The 17569-nt window shown below is 38.6% G+C and overlaps 1 protein-coding gene across 1 annotated transcript; it reads left to right on the top strand.

Annotated features, from left to right (window-relative positions):
* Positions 1–4496: 4496 nt before the first annotated feature.
* Positions 4497–7234, top strand: LOC112202351. The gene is made up of 2 exons (XM_024343338.2): positions 4497–5774; positions 6347–7234. The coding sequence occupies exons 1-2, from the start codon at positions 5102–5104 to the stop codon at positions 6976–6978; spliced, it is 1305 nt and encodes a 434-aa protein (XP_024199106.1). The 5' UTR covers positions 4497–5101; the 3' UTR covers positions 6979–7234.
* Positions 7235–17569: the final 10335 nt, after the last annotated feature.

Raw genomic sequence — 17569 nt, 5'->3', positions numbered from 1 at the left:
CGCTAGTAGCCGGAATGTGAGAACCGGTGCAAATTAAATGTGGATGGTGCTTTTGTGCCTCAGATGACTAGGGGTGGAATTTGAGGTGTACTTCGTGACTCACATGGGAGTTTTAGGGCAACCTTTGCCCACACGGTGCAGCGTGTTGCTTCACAACAGCAGTCAGAACTTCTTGGCATCAGGAAGGGTTTGGACTTGGCTAAGTCTTTGCACATTCAAAATGTCACCATTTAAAGTGACTATTTGGAAGCAGTTAAGCTTATTAGCAGTACTAACCATGAGCTTGATGCAAATGGGGCTCTGTTGGATGATATTGACGTTCTTATGAAGAGTATTCCAGGAGCAAAACTTGTTCATGCTCCTCGTACATGTAATATTGTAGCACATAGACTTGCTGCTACTGCTTTTGAATCTTTTCAGCACGAGGTCTGGTTCCATCAGCCTCCTAGTCTCATACTTGATGTACTGCAGTATGACTCTACTCATACTACTTAGGCTTCTTCAGTAAAAGTTCATACTTCCATTTTAATATATATATATATATATATATATATATATATCATTTAATATACCTATAAAATCTGATTTGAAATATAAAATAATAAGGATGTGTATCAACTATTAAGTAGTTATGGTTATATATTTAAAAGGACTAAATACTTATTACTCTCTGTACTTTGCTCCATAAAACAGTTCAGTCCAAAATTTTAAAATTAAATAGGTTAGTCTTCATTCTCTCTAATTCTCACACAATAGGTCCAAAATGACTATTTTACCCCTCACTTTCTCTTCTTCTTCTTCTTTTCTCATTTTTCTCTCCAAAATTAAACAAACCCCTCTCTCTCTCTCTCTCTAAGTTTGTCTCCGACCTCGAATTCATCCACACAGACGGCGACCTATTTTCTGGTCAACGTAGATCGTTGATCGGACCCATCCACAGCATCAACTTCCACCTCCTCAACGACGTCGTCTTTGTCTTCGACTCCTCCTCCTTATGCTGCTTCGCCCCCACGTTAAGAGGCACCAGCCCAGGCTCCGCTCTCGGAAAGCCTACTGGGGAGAAGAAAAAAAGGTTTTTGATTGTTTCGAATACCAGCCATGGCGGAGGAAGCATCGGCATCAATGAGCGAAATGCTAGCCCAGCCAAATGCGGCGGCAGCGAAGTCTAACGAGGCCACCATTGAAAAGCAGGCAGAGATTGAAACTCTAACTAAGCTTTATGGCAATCTAGAATCAAAGATCTGCAACAACTTTTCTCAAACCCAAGATAAATTCTTAGTGAAATTCTGGGAATGACGTCTATCAAGTCTACTTGTCTGTAAGCTAACGACTACATCTGTAAGCATTCATCAAAAAACGAGGAGCCAAAGATGACGACTACATCTATTTCTCACAAGAGGTAAATGCAATTAAGCGTACAGATTACCAAATTAAGTCAAATGCTAATTAAGTAGAAAGAAAGGAGAACTAAAATAAGTTCAGTTTGTGTGACAGATGGAGAAGGAGACCTGATTTCTATATTTTTGAAAGAGTAATTCAGACCAGTCCACTTCTTCTCTTATCCTCCTCCATCTTGTCCACTCCGGCCTCTCCCCTCACCACAGCGAACTGAGCACCGCAGCGACGGAGGAGGGAGAGGAGGACGACGGCTGTGATAGGGTGGTGTCGTTCGCTAAGATCTTGACTCATTCTGATGCTAACAATGGCAGCGGTTTCTCTGTCCCGTGGTTTTGTGCTGACTCGATTTTCCTGCCACTGGTCCAGAAGCTGGGTGGGCCGACTTTGTGGTGAAGGCAGAGGTGGTGGAGAAGGCATTGAAGGTGTTTTAGACGGTTGGAATGAGAGTCAAGATGGTCATGGGTGAGAGAGTGCATCTTCAACAGCGGTGGGTTCTTCACAGATGGGCACTGCTAACAAAAATGGAGGTTTTGTTTCCCCAACCATTTCCACTAAAAATGGATCTTCTGGAGATTAGCGGAAGCAGAGAACAAGAATCGATCTTAGATAGAGAGAGAAAGAGAGAGAAGCAGAAAAATAAATATTAAAAAAGAAGAAGAGAAAAATTAAAAAAGAGAGAAAAAAAATAAAGAGGAAATGAGGGGTAAAATAATCATTTTGAACCTATTGTGTGATTTGGACCTATTGTGTGAGAATTAGAGAGAATAAGGACTAACCTGTATAATTTTAAAATTTTGGACTGAACTGTTTTATAGAGCAAAGTGCAGGGAGTAACATGTATTTAATCATATTTAAAATTTCTCAGCTTTAGGTAGTTTAGGGGTGTGTAATTAAAATGTCTCTTATTTCAAATATTGATATCCATCTCTTTCTAAACCATAGCATAAGTGATACTGGTGACGACTCATTACCAACCCAGACCCCCATCACTGTTTTTGCCGTACAATGCGGAGATTTATTTCATCATCTAAGGGCGAATTATAACTCAACGCAGCTCTAGCCGCATAATGCTCGGCTTTATTACATACTCACAAACTCTTCACTCATTCACCAAAATGGGCTTCTGGACTTCGGTCCCCTTTGGTATCATCTTTAATGACTCCAAATGCATCCATCACCTTCAGTGTCACAGTTTGGTAACCACCATTGAACCACAAAACAATAACCCCTGCAGCAATGCTTGGTTTCTTTGGTGCCTTCGGTTGCCAAACTGTCCCCTTCGTTTTGTTAACAACTCTTTTCCTTTCTAGTGAAAACTAGGCACAGCTCTAACTTGAACCAAGTCATTGATTGGATCATGTGTATTTTGATAGTACTCACCAATCTTACACTTCCCTGCGGAAAAAAAAAAAATGAAACATCCATGGGAAACAGGGAAATGTGTCTTGTTCAAGGTTTTAAATTTCTCCGAAACTGCCGAAATTTCCATCGAAATTTCCGTAATTTTGAAGTACCGAAACGAAATTCATATGCTATATCATTTCCGTCAGAAGTTTCCCAAAATTTTTCAAAATTTTCCATACATTTCCACGAAAATATCTATACACAATATATATTTAAAAATTCACACCAAAATTTTGTCTGAAATTTCTCTAAAATTTCTGTTAATTTTTTTTGTCACCTACAATGAATTTTTACTTAATACTTTTATAGAGAAAATATGAATTTTTTTTTTTTTTTTTTGCAATCATGTTGAATACAACAAAAAACCTTTTTGTTTTTATCTGCTACAAAGTTGAATTCTCCAACCATAACATGATTTCCTTTTAATTTGCTTCGTCTCAAATATTGTATGTTTCATATACTGTAACATCATATTAGGTAATTCCACAATATCTGATATATGGATTGCATGTGGAAAGGGAGCAACACGTACACATACAATAACCATGTGATAAAGTACGAAAATCATTTCCAAAATTCATGTACTTGGGAGTAGTATTGTATGATATTAAATGAAAGCAGTTCAACCAGCTAGATCGAACCACATCATAGTAGCTTTTATATTCCTTTTGTTATACTTGTTCATTTTCATTCACGGAGTTTTGGTTTTACATGCCCCCCCTCCCCACCCCCTTGTAATTTTCTAATTATTAAAAAAAGTAAATCATATTTACATTATCAATATACAACACATTATCAATACACATAGATAAAAACACTAGTTTAGCAATCTACTACAGTACTAGTTAATTACTCGTCCATATAAAATATCATAATTATATTATAAATGTATAATTTTAGAGATGTTACATTGTAAATAGGTTTATTATAGGTTAGTTTACTCTTCAAAAATATCATTTTATAAATGCAATTAATTTGATTTCTTTATGTTTAACCGAAATTTCCACTGAAATCGAACCTTTCTCCGAAATTTCCTTAAATTTAAAGTACCGAAACCGAAATTTGAAACATTGGTCTTATTATGTGACTCGATGTTTTAATCAGACTCTCACATGGTGCACGCAAGTCAGAACCCACCATTGGCAAAAGTAGGAACAAAACTTGGGCATTGTGCTTTGCATTTAGTGGTTAAAACTATAATTATCCGATAAATTTTAGCTCTTTGCCTGTAGTACTAGTATGTGCAGTAGTGTTTAAATTTTTAAGTTTCATCTTATAATTATTTGAGCGTTATTCAAAATCTCTTTGAAATTATATATACAAATGTTTACCGATATTTTTTGTTTTTTCGATCACTACTCAAAGTATCTGTAAATCTATAATATCGAAACTTCCACTAAAACCAAAATTGCAAACTAGCTTGCATGGTTGCAATGTCGTAAATAGTGTACCGCACCGAAAAATCTTTCTGACCCAGTTCGTCTGATAACTCACATTCAAAATAAGGGATCGTGACAAAAAAACATAAATAAATCCAGAGAAGTAAATCCAACAGATTCATGAGCGTCCATAAATGCATTTTCGGATTTCAGGGTTAGTGTCTCTTTCTTTCACGTGTGCCTTCCTCACTAACGATGTCCCCATTTATTAGTGCTGTAATTGAACAAGGTTTTCTCTTCTCTGGAGCCCAAAGATTCTCCATCTTTTTTTTTTTTTTTAATTTGAGGACAAGTTTTGTTTTATAATGCAAATGTCTAGTTTGGTTTATAGTTTTGAGATCCATCTGTGTCCCTCTTCCTCTTTCATGGTACCCATTTTAGAGAAGCTTCCAAAGTGCTTCATTTGAATGAGACTCAACACAAACACTATGGTGCTTAGAATTTCTGTTTTTTTGCTTTTTAAAAATATTTTCTGGGTGAGGTTTCAGAAAAGTGCTTGATCACATGGCTTTAAGCAGTATGCTGTGTTAGCTTTTGAATATTCTTGGACTAAGGTTCGGTTTCTACTACTTGTAGAAGAATAGAAGTGGGCAAAATAAGAGTTTTGTGTCCCAAAATAGAAAGCTAATTGAAGAGAGAAAGTGATTGGCAGATACTCTACCTTACTTCTTTTTCCAGCTTTAATGGCAATGAAATGTAGTGATTTTGTTTTGAAAAATAAAGGTGAAGACTTGAAGTGAGTAGGTGTTGCAAAAACAAAAAGAAAAACAGATCGAAGCCACCTTTGGAGCCTAGCCTAGTAGCAAAAGATAGATCAAAACTAAAAAGGGGTCTCAAACTCAGAAGGGGTACTCTCAAATATGCCAACAGTGTGGTTCTCTCTGAAGAAGTCTCTCCACTGCAAGTCAGAGCCCTCAGATGTTCATGACCCAAAGTCAAGGAAGCAGTTGACCACAATCCTGACCAGAAAGCCAGGAGGGGGGAGGTCAGGTTGTTCAAGGTCCATAGCAAATCTCAAGGATGTGATTCATGGAAGCAAGAGACATATGGAGAGGCCCCCAAGTAACTGTAGCCCAAGATCCATAGGGAGCAGTGAGTTCCTCAATCCAATAACCCATGAAGTCATTTTGAGCAACTCAAGGTGTGAGCTCAAAATCACTAGCTTTGATATTGGCAATGGCCACAGCAACAATGGAGGTGGGAATAGCAGTAATGGTGGTTCAACATTTGCGGATACCCTAAAGCCAGGCACACCTGGGCCTGGAGGCCACCCCACAATGCACTATTTCAACCCTTCTTTTAGGACCTCAGCCACTACTCCTCCAAGGAAGAGCCCTTTTCGGGTTTCTGCAGAAACAGAAGGCTCTGGAAATTTTAAGGGTTCTTCAGGTTTCAATTCAGCTAGTGGGATTGGACTTCGCCAAAGCAATAGGATATCTTTTGATGGTTCTACCTCAATTACTTGTCACAAATGTGGTGAGCAGTTTACAAAATGGGAAGCTGCTGAAGCACACCATCTCTCTAAACATGCTGGTATGAACTCCCTTTTTGAATCAGACTCTTATTTTGGGTTAATATTATTCAAATTTGAAATCTTTGTGTTTCTGGTTTCAAACCCTCGAAATTTTTCTGTGAATGCATCTATTTTAGTTTCCCTTATCTTCCAAGGACCAGAGGCCTAAATGCTTGTGACCATTAAAATATGAGTACTTATTGTTCTGACTAAGGAAAGAGGAAGTGTTTTTCACATTGTGAATAGTTGCTAATGCATCTTGAATTTCAGTTTGCCTTATCCTCTTTAGGACCAAATGCTTCTGACCACAAAAAGATGAGCACTTTTGTTCTGTCTAAGAACAGAGGATATATGCAAATAATTCTTATAGCTTTACTGATTCCTAAGACACTTTAATCATTAGAAATTTGAATACGCTCTCAACTTTTTGATCTGCCTTTTCCTTAGGAGCTAGACTTCCCCTACAATTTGGTTTTTCCCAAAACTAATGTTTATGATCCTACAGATTATATTTTGATCCATATATTTATGCCTGCTTTACTTTAGATTTTGTGTTGATTTCCCTCTCACACTATCTGCATATTTTTGACAGTTACTGAACTTATGGAAGGTGACTCGTCTAGAAAAATCGTTGAGATAATATGCCGGACAAGCTGGTTGAAATCCGAGAACAATTGTGGAAGGATTGAGAGAGTGTTGAAAGTGCACAACATGCAAAGAACTCTTGCTCGATTCGAAGAATATCGAGAGATGGTGAAGATCAAAGCCAGCAAACTCCCTAAGAAACACCCAAGGTGCATTGCTGATGGGAATGAACTTTTGAGGTTTTATGGGACTACAGTGGCCTGCTCTCTTGGCCTAAATAGTTCCTCAAGTCTTTGTGTATCAGAAAAATGCTGTGTTTGTAGGATTATAAGAAATGGGTTCTGTGCAAAGAAGGAGCTCAAGGAAGGTGTAGGTGTTTTCACAACTTCCACAAGCGCAAGAGCCTATGAATGCATTGAAATATTGGAAGAGGATCCATGTATTAGGAAAGCTTTGATAGTCTGCAGAGTAATTGCTGGGAGGGTTCATAAGCCTTTGGAGAACATAAAAGAAATTGCTGGACAAACTGGTTTTGATTCTTTGGCTGGAAAAATGGGTCTTTACTCAAATATTGAAGAGCTTTATCTGCTCAATCCTAGAGCTCTCCTTCCTTGCTTTGTTGTAATCTGCAAACCCTGAAGAAAGTTCTTTTTTTTTAATTTTTTCCTAGGGTGTTTAGAAAACTATGCCACATTCATAAGTATGATCTTCTGTGAATCCTTCCTTCTCTTTTTGTTTTTTGGGTAGGAGATTGTCCCTCTTATTTTTGGAAGAAATTTGATTCTTCTGTCAAGCCTGTTGTGCTTCTCGGTCTGAATTTGTAACTCTGCCTCTTCAGTTAAGGGAAGGCCTGTGCCATGCTATCAATGCAACATTCAATTGCAGATTTTGTGTATCCAACAATGTTTGTAAAACAATTAAAAATTAGTTAAAAATTTCAGAAGTTTAGGGAAATCATTCATAAATGAACCTGTAAATGTTTATGGGAAATTACAGTTTATCATAGTAGTTAGTGAAGTATTGAATTGAATGCATACTATTGACTGCATTATAGAAAGGTCAATTTATAATAACATCAAAATAAGACAGCATCCAACCCAAGTGTCAAACTGATTATGAATTTCAAGAATTATTACCTCTAATAATGTACTTGAAACCTTCAAGATTTGAAACAGGTGGGGAGCTACTAGCAATTAATTCTGCAATCAAAGTACAAAAAGAACAACAAATTCTTTATGCTAGCAATTATTAGAGCAACTCCAATAGTTTTCTCATTTATTGATTTTTATATATTTTAGAGAAAAATGAGTCTTTTTGTTCCAACAGATTACCTATAACTTTTTTCTTATTTTAGAGATAGTGAGGAAATAGAAAACAAAATTCCCTAAATTTACAATCTTTAAAATTTTAAGGAAGAATTATGAAAATTTTAGAAATTGCTGAAAGATAGAGAATTTGTTAGAGTTTGAAAAGAAAAAAAGACTAAAGCTTTAACTTTTGTGTCTCTGTAATACATAAATTATAGAGAATATGTTAGAGGTATTCTAATAAATTAACCAAATCTTAGATCTCATCCCACTTTTTAAACTATCGGGACCATACAAATAATGACTCAACTGTTATTAAGAGGCTTAATAAAAGAAGGCTGTCCTTTGAATGCTCCTTTTAAGTAATGTGGGGGGTTTTTAGTTAGCCACTAACTACCATTATTTGAATATGACAAGATTATGTGGTCCTTGTTTAGTCCAAAATTAACCAGAGGACAAATATGAAGAAGAATTTGAATGAGATATGTCCACTGTCCCTATCTTATCACTAACATTTTAATTTTTTCTTTTTTACTCTGTAATAGTGTCAGATTTTCTTAGATTTTCTTGGTGCAGAAGAAGCTAGCATTCAAGATAAGGTGAGGGACTCTCATCTCTCTCTATTTCAAAATGGTAATGTTAATTCTATCCAAAAAAAAAAATGGTAATGTTTATTGTTGGCTTTTAAGTGGTTAAGGGCATGGACCTTCCAATGGCACTATAAGAGTTATCTGTACACCAATTTAAAGGGCATCTATCGTCCTCTGAGGCACATGCACCTCATAAATGTTTCCCTACTGCTTACAACACCTGTCCGGAATCAAGATGTGCACATCAAATTGAATGGGGAATTCAATTTTGGGTATTTATGTTTGAAGTGAAGGTAGCTAGCTAGCTTGGTTGCAGATGAACGGAACTGAAGACCTTTATTACAAAGTGACATATATTACTCCTTGAAAAGGACTATTCTTCTTCTCCTCAGTGTGCCAGTTGCAAAGCAATGATGAACAGTCAGTAATGCAGATCATGTCAAACTTCTGAAATGGTTAATGGAGACACCGCTACGAGCTGATGGGTATATGAAGACAGTTTTCAAACGATAAATAAAAAAGGAAGAATTATAGTAAACCCAGAGAGAAGCTTTTGATGAAACCAAGACAGGACTTGATTTTCTTGGGCGCTAGTTATTGACGACAAGACTTGCAAGGAAATGGTGTCCATGCCATATGTTATGCTCGCAGCTTGCTACATATTGTAGAGATATGTACGCATGCTTAAATACCATATGAACGATTGCCAACCAAAAGAAATACCATATGAGCATATGATACTTGGTTAAGAATTTTTTTGGTGATTTGGTTGTGTTTAAATTCACAAATTTGGTTCATACACACTTAACGATTTTTTTTAATTTTATAGTTGTTCAAGTAAAACCCTAGTTTTTGTTTGGCCCAAACTCCAGGTTACTTGCTCTAGTGGTAATAGGGTTAAATTAGAAGGATTTAGATTCCTATTCAATGTACGATTACTTTCCTTGTATGATTGAGATTCTATGCATTGTAATCCTCTATATAAAGATGCCCCTATTATCAATGAGAACACACAGCAAATTCCTCTCAATTCTCGTTTCCCTAAAACACGTTATCAGCACAAAGCCCTAACCCTGAAACAAATAGCCAAACCCTGATTCAAGAAGCTAAAAACCTTGAATCCGAATACAAAACCTTGAAGCATTTTCTGCCTCCACCTCACACCTTGAAGAACTCGATCCCAGGAGTCCAGAACCGACAGCCCCACCTCAAGAACCGGCCGGAAAACCACCGAACCGGTCACCAGAAGCTCTATACAACTAGCAGCAAATATTCCACTGGTTCACCATCTTCCGGACCTCCAATTTCCACCAAATTATGGTAGCAGAAGCCTCTCAAGCCAAAGATTCAGGAACCGGAAGAAAAAGTGAGAAAACGGGCCTAAAAGTGCATGAACCGGCCGACTAAATCTCCTACAGAAAACCGGCAGAAAAGAGAAGAAAAGAAAAGAAGGAAAAAAAAAAGGGAAAGGAAGCCCAGAAGCCCAAGAAGCAGAAGCCCAAGCCCAAGCCCATGGCAGAGGCCCACTGATGCAGCCCCACTGCCATGTCAGCAGGAGGACCCACTGCCACGTCCGCAAAAAGACCCACTGCCACGTCATCCTGCCGGTCAACTCCCGGTCAAAGATTTTCCGGCCACTTTCCGGTGACTTTTCCGGCAACATTTTCTGGTCAAATTTTCCGGCGACCTATTTCAAGATATTTTTTATTAAACGTTCCCGTTTTTAGAGTTTTTAAATTCAATTTCTCTTCTTTTTCGGGGACTTGCAACCTCGCTTCTACTACCCCCCTTTCTTTTTTTATAGGGGAGACCAAATTAAGCCGAACTGTGGGGGTTCGTGCTCACTCCAAGCTTAGAGCTTGTTGAGATCTCCAAACTTAGAGTTTGTAGAGAATTTATGATCGACCACTTACATCATTGTTTCGATCTAATCCAATATCTCTTGGAAGCGACTACGCTTGGAAATTCCTAATTTCTTGGAAGCGATTACGCTCAGAAATTTCATATGTTTTCGTGGTAGCCTATTTCGCTCCGAAACTAACCCTAATTTCTTGTTCTCTTTCAGGATGAGTAACCTGAACAAATTGGACTTTGCTCCATTGGGAACAACTGGCTCTGTATATCACAGGTGGGTTCGTGATATCTACCAGCATCTTAAGGCTGATGGAATCCTGGATATGATTCTCGAGCCTAGCCAGGACGTGATAACTGTTGAGCAAGCTCAAGCTTTGGAAGCAAATAAAGCAGCCTTAGAGGAAAATAAGGCGAAAGCCATCATCCTAATGACTCGTCATATGGATGATTCGCTCCAGTACAAGTGTATGAATGAAGAAGACCCCAGAAGGCTGTGGGTCTCACTCGAAGAAAGATTTGGCAACGTCCGTGACTCCTTGCTTCCTGACCTAGAAGTGAGATGGCATAGCCTCCGCTTCTGTGATTTCAAGTCAGTTCTTGACTATAACTTGGAACCACTTCGCATTAAATCCTTAATGGAATTCTGTGGTAAAGAGATCACAGATGCGATGTTGATTGAAAAGACTCTCTCTACCTTCCCCGTCTCTGCATTGATGGTTGCTAAGAATTATCGAATCGATGTTAATGCAAGACGGATCATAAGGTTTCATGAGCTCATTGGAGCTATGAATGTCGCTGAAAAGCATGACAATATCCTTGTGAAGAACTATAATTCGAGATCTGTGGAAACAGAGCATATTCCGGAATCCAATTATAGTCGCACCTCTAAGAGAAGGCGCCAAGAGCGAAACCCTAATCTTAGGGATACTTCTGGACATTCTGGTCCATATAATTGCTCTACTTGGGAAGGTAACCGCCAAAATAGGCGAACACGGAACCGAAGAGGTAAACGTGGAAAGAGAGAGGGAGGCAACGCCTCTGGCCATGTTGGTGGCGCCACCAACACTAAGAGTCATCTAAATGACACTTTCAATGCGCCTCAATCAATGGAGTTCGAGCAAAGAGATGTATGTTCTCGATGTGGAGTGTCTGATCATTGGGCACACATTTGTAGAGCTCGTGAAAAACTTGTCACCGCCTACAAAGCATATTGTGAAGCAAGAGAAGCTCACTATGTGGAACAAGAAGATCAAGAAGATGATCTAGAGTAAAGGGTTGAAGACTACAAATCTGGCTGGGATCAATAGATCGCCAATTCTGTTTAAGTCTTTATTTTTCCAAGAGATGTAATAGGCAATTGCCATGTACGTTGTAGTAAATGCCAATGGTTTAGTCTTTCTTCAAAGTAGGCTCACCCAAAGTAAGTGTGATGTCTAGGAAGGTTCTGAGATTAGTGGTTCTTAAGCGAGCCTTGCTCCACCGACATCTCTCTACTCATCTGGTCACATTTATTTTGGAATTACCGAAAGAAATTAGACGACTACCATTGTTTTGCATTAGCTAGCATTTGGATTAGATTCTCCTAATGGTTAAGAGACAATGATGTACTCTATTGGCTTATGAATAAAATTTCGAGTTCTTTTCATTATGACTCCATTTTGATTCTGAGCATATAACTTTGTGATTACGATGGCTGGGCCATCAGTATTAATTCAAGGACATGGAATAGCCCAAGTTTCACTTGCCAAATGGCACCTTGATTACAGCTGTCACAGAAACTCTCTACGCTCTTAGGGCAAATCGCACCCTATGAATAGCCAACGAATTCCATGCGAAAATGCATGTAGAGAACGGAAATGAGTTCCTTTGCAATACCTTTAATGATTGAGAACAAAGATGCATCTTAGAGAAGTTTATGTGTCTCTCTAGTGAACTCTATGTCACTATTCGAGCTATTAATCCAATAAAAGTTATGAGAGAAGATCTCTTGGATTTAGACACATATTGGCTTTGTCACGATAGGATAGATCATCCTAGTCATGATATGATGATCCGTCTACAAAGATTTCACACGGACATCTTTTCTCTCGAGCGAAATGAAGCATGAATCAAAAGTTGATTCCTAGACTAAGTGTGACCGACGCTGTTGCCTAGGGCACTGCCTCCGTCCACCATCAGCCTAGGGCTGGCGTAGTTCCTATCCATGACGCCATGGATGGCGTCCATCATGGTGATGGCGCCCCAGGTGATGCTGCAATCACCAACTTGCTTCAAATAGCGTTTTAGACGCTCAGGCCCAACCAAAATCCTCATTGGTTGCTTCTAAAGCCTCTCGCTCATTTTTACAAAGCCCGTTCCTTAAGGAACTTAGGAATGAGACCGTCCTCTGCAAAGGTTATGAAAATACTCATTATGTTCTTACATAGAATCCTTAGGGATTCTGTGGACTAGTTCAACCAACTTGCGGACGTTTAAATATCTCATCATGTTGGTTGACACGCAAACACGCTAGTCACGTGTTGTGCCATTATCCACTTGAAATGCTGCTTATGCTACACTCCTAGCACATATCATATGACAACGGGCTCACTCCCCAGATCATCCTATTCAGTCAATTGGATTTGACTGTGCTAGAGTGTTTACATCGAAAACTTTCGATCGTTATTGCATTAGGACTAATGTTGGACATTATATTCCCATGAACACACCCAATTGGTCTCGCGGAAACGACTACGATGGTAGTCCGAACATTGGTAATGCGCACCAATCTTCTTACATCCGCTTGGGGTGATGCAATATCGCATGCAGCTATGCTAATTCGTCTACGACCTACCGCCACTCAATGTACCTCTGCGTTACAGCTAGTGACTGGGTACACGTATTTTGTACTTACGCACATTTGAGTGAGCCATTTATGTGCCCATTGCGCCGCCACAGCGCACTATGATAGGTCCTTACAGACGAATGGGCCACTCAGTTGGATTTGAGACTCCAACAATCGTCCGCCACTTAATGCCCTTACAAGGCGATCTCATTACCGCTAGATTTGCGGGATGTCACTTTGATGAGACAGTCTTCCTGTCGTTAGGGGGAGATAAGAACACGGATGTTCAGCAAGAACGACAGAAATTGTCGTGACCTGTCCCCACTATGTCTCATCTCGATCCCTATTAAAGTGACGAGATCACACAAATATGCTGCAAACATGCCTACAAGGAAGGACGTCCCTACGAAAGGACGTAGCGCCACCCTACACGGAGGTAGGCATGACGCCAACACCAAAGAGAGTGGCACTCTGGCGTTACAGGCCATGGCCCCAGCTAGGATGCGTGGGAAGCGCGTGGGTTCGAAGGATACCTTGGCACAAACCAATCCTTGGATCATCAGCACTCAAAATCCGTCTCATGAGTATCTTTCGGGTTATGGTTATCGTTGGGGGACGCCTCAACGTCAGAACCCATTCTTGAGAATATAGAGGTCTATGAAACTTACACTAGTGTACATGAGACGTGGGATAGAAACTCCATCATAATTGATGATGCGTAGTCACGCACTTCGTGGCACATGAGTTTGTTGAGTCCGATGATATCGAACCACACTCCGTTGATGAATGAATGCCAACGTAGAGAGATTTGGCCTAAATGGAAAGATGCGATCCAGGTTAAAATGGATTCTCTAACGAAGAGGAAGGTTTTCGAGCTAGAGATTCCAACAGCTCCTAACATAAAACCTATTGACTAATGGGTCTTTGTTAGAAAGCGTAGTGAGAAAAAGAGATGGTAATCTTGCCTTATGGAGCAAGGCTTCTCATAAAACGCCTTGAAATCGACTACGATGAGACAGATTCTCTCGTATTGGATGTCATTGCACTCCACTACCCTATCAGTTTGGTAGTTTCTGAATAACTAAACATGCAGCTTACAAATGTGGTCACTACGTATCTCTATAGGAATCTAGATACGGAATATACATGAAGGTTCATGGTGAACTTCATTTACCTAAGTCAAGTGGCTCTAGACCATGGAGCGCGTTTACAAAGAGGTTGAAACGCTAGCTAAAATGACTACTTGATTGGGAGGGGATATGCCCACGCGTTTCCATAACAAGTTTCGGATTCCATCGCGGTTCACGTTGGACATGATCTTCATTAGAAGCCCTTAAAGAGTTAAGGGAAACCGCTGAACACTTGAAATCCGAGTTTGAGATGAAGGATTTTGGGAGAACACAATTATGTCTCGGTTTGGAACTTGAGCATCGTGTTGATAGATGCTTAGGCATTTGACAAGGTCAAACCTTCAAGCACCCCCTTGATCGTTCGTAGTCTTGATCCTGAAAATGATCCTCTTCATTCGAAGGATGATAATGAAGATGTGTTAGAGGCAGGAGTGCCTTACTTGAGTACAATAGGAGCATTATTGTACTTAGCTAAATGCACAAGACCGGACATCTCGTTTACAATGAACTTGTTAGCTAGATATAGCTCTGCGCTAACGCGACGCCATTGGATTGGTGTAAAAGATATCTTTCGATACTTGAGATGTATGATTGATATGGGCTTATTCTATCCCTACAAAGAGATGATGGATTCAGACCCATCACACACCAGGAACGCCGCCAACGTTGGCCTGCGTTCTCTATCCCTATCCCAAAACGATATAAGTGTTTTGGAAGGTTTTGCTGATGCTGGGTACCTCTCTAACCCACACAAAGGTCGCTCCCAAACTGGTTAAGTGTTCACCATGGGAAAAGACCATGATATCTTGGAGGTCTACATAACAGACCATCGCTATATCTTTGAACCATGCAAAGATTATTGCTCTTCACGAAGTGGTTCGTGAATGTTTATGGATTAGATCCATAATAACGCATGTTCGAACAATTGTGGTTTGAAGTCTACCACAAGATGAGCCTACAAGCATTTAGGATAATGTTGTTCGTTTTGAACAAATGAAGCTAGGCTACATCAAAAGCGACAACACCAAGCATAATCAGCAACAACAGACTCTCCTCAAGATCAAAGTGAATTAGGTTCAATCTGAGGAAAATATGGCAGACTTGTTTACTAAGTCATTGCCCAAATCCACGTTCGAGAAACATGTGGCAAGAATTGGCTTGCGGAAATTATCTGAACTCCCATGATCGTAGTCATCAGGGAGAGACACAGACATCAGGGGGAGATGACTACATGTTCACCTCGAAACGTGAAGGGTGTGTTGTGCTCTTTTTCCCCTTCGACCGAGGTTATTTTTGTCCCACTGGGTTTTTGTTACTCGGCAAGGTTTTTAACGAGGCAACGAGAGAAGCACCGTGTTTGGGCAACACAAGGGGGAGTGTTCAAGTAAAACCCTAGTTTGTGTTTGGCCCAAACTCTAGGTTACTTGCTCTAGTGGTAATATGGTTAAATTAGAAGGATTTAGATTCTTATTCAATGTACGATTACTTTCCTTGTATGATTGAGATTCTATGCATTGTAATTCTCTATATAAAGAGGCCCCTATTATCGATGAGAACACACAGCAAATTCCTCTCAATTTTCGTTTCCCTAAAACAATAGTTAAGTTGTTTCTAATCTTAAGACGAAATAGTATTGGAATTGTATGACTTGATATAAATTAAGGATGTAGAGAAGAAAATGTCACAAATTAAAAAACAGACACATGAAAATAAAAAATGTTATTGCATTTTATATGTGCCGAGGCTTTTTAGATAAATTCTCACACATGTTGACGTCAATGTGGTTGAGTGGGGAGATGCATGAGTCAATTTGAAGCCATGTGAATATATTTTTGGTTCATTCCAAGCTCTTGAAGTAAAAAAAATGACAAATGAATACTGAACGTAGACACTTCACACATTGACTTATTAAAAGTAACACTTTTCTCTCACACATTCTGATATCCACACATTACTCCTTAAAAAGTGAGACCTTGAAATTAAACATTGAGGCAACCAATCAAGTCAAATTTCTTCACTTAAAAGTGCACGCTTTTATTTAGGCCCCTTTTATTGCTTCACTTTTAAAAAAATCCGCTTTTGTCTATTTGCTTTTAAAAAAATCAGCTTTTGTCTAAAATTTTAGTTATTATTGTGTTTGGTAAATAAATAAAAAACAGCTTTAATTGAAAATTTTAGGTCACTGGCAACATAGTTGCTTTTAGAAGCTGTTTTCAATTAAAACACGCTCTAAAGTTGTTTTACGTACTGACAGCACTTTTAAAAGTAATTTTTACCAAATACGAACCTATTTTAATTCACAACTAATTATTCTCATAATACAGCAGCAGTAGTTTTTTTTTTTTTTTTTTAAGTCACAGCAATCCCAAACAAACTCTTACTCACTGAAATTAGACATAAAATAGAAATAAAAAATGGGCAGGGCTGAAATAGGCATGATTGGATCGTTAAAGTTTAAACCATCTTTAATGAATGACTCATTTTACTCAATAACATTTATGTCTTCTTCTTCCTTCTAATTTCTTCTTCATTCAACGAACTCTCTATTCTTCATCATTAATAATTAGAAACATTTATACTTGAACTACACCATCTGAACAAGCTGGCAAGCCCATATTAATTATTGTCGACCCCAAGCCAGCGAATTCATATCGCCATGCATAGACATCAGACCTGCAAACCTCAGTGCCAACCATAAGTTTCTTGATCTTAATTTTGAGATATGGGTAATGCAGATCTTATTTTAGCAATTTTGTTTTTTTTTTGTTTTTTTTTTAATCAATTAAGAGCTTCTTAATTGTTCGGTTATGATTCTTATGGACCTGGGGCTGGGGGTTCGATTAATCTACTAAGATTCTAAGATTTCTAGAACTAGTAGTCCAAGGTTACTTTGTACTATGCTTTGTTGGGGCAATAAAAGAGAGATAGACGAGTAGAAAGAGAAGGGAAGAGAAATAATTATAAGGAATGAAAAGCCATTGAGTTTGCTACTTGCACTAAATCGTAACTATAAAGCAGCAGCACTCATGATATTGTAGCTAAATTATAGATAGTCATCTCAAAATTTGTGCACCTCATTCCGTTATAGGGGGAAATACTCAAATTCGTAAAGAATGAAAAACCCAATAAATGTTCTCATTACACCAATTCGTAACTAAATAACACTAACCAATAACTAAAATGCAACATGTCACACTATATTGTAACCAAATGGCAGAGGCATTTCAAAACTTGTGCACCCGATCAAATACTCTTCTTTTGTATCTAAAATGATCACTTTGATTACCCACATATAGCTCTAGTAGGAGAGCAGGAGATGTCAAAATTGGATGACCGAATTTTCATCTGTGTCCGTGGTTATTGAACAGGTTTGGATTGAAAATTTGTTCTATTGATCCTTTAATGGTCCGGATTCGTTAATCTGTTTATTTAACGGATCAAACACGAATCTAAGTTGATCTGATCCGTTAATGATCCGGTCCATTTTTATAATAATTAAATATTATATATATAAAATATTATTTC

Source organism: Rosa chinensis, chromosome 5 (genome assembly GCF_002994745.2).
Source record: "Rosa chinensis cultivar Old Blush chromosome 5, RchiOBHm-V2, whole genome shotgun sequence".
NCBI lineage: Eukaryota > Viridiplantae > Streptophyta > Magnoliopsida > Rosales > Rosaceae > Rosa > Rosa chinensis.
The sequence above is the reverse complement of the archived record's forward strand: the minus strand, read 5'-3'. Positions and strand labels throughout refer to the sequence as shown.

Coding starts and splice junctions, on each gene's coding strand:
- LOC112202351 (XM_024343338.2), top strand. CDS start 5,102: ATGCCAACAGTGTGGTTCTCTCTGAAGAAGTCTCTCCACTGCAAGTCA. Junction 5,775..6,346: donor CCATCTCTCTAAACATGCTG/GTATGAACTCCC, acceptor TATTTTTGACAG/TTACTGAACTTATGGAAGGT.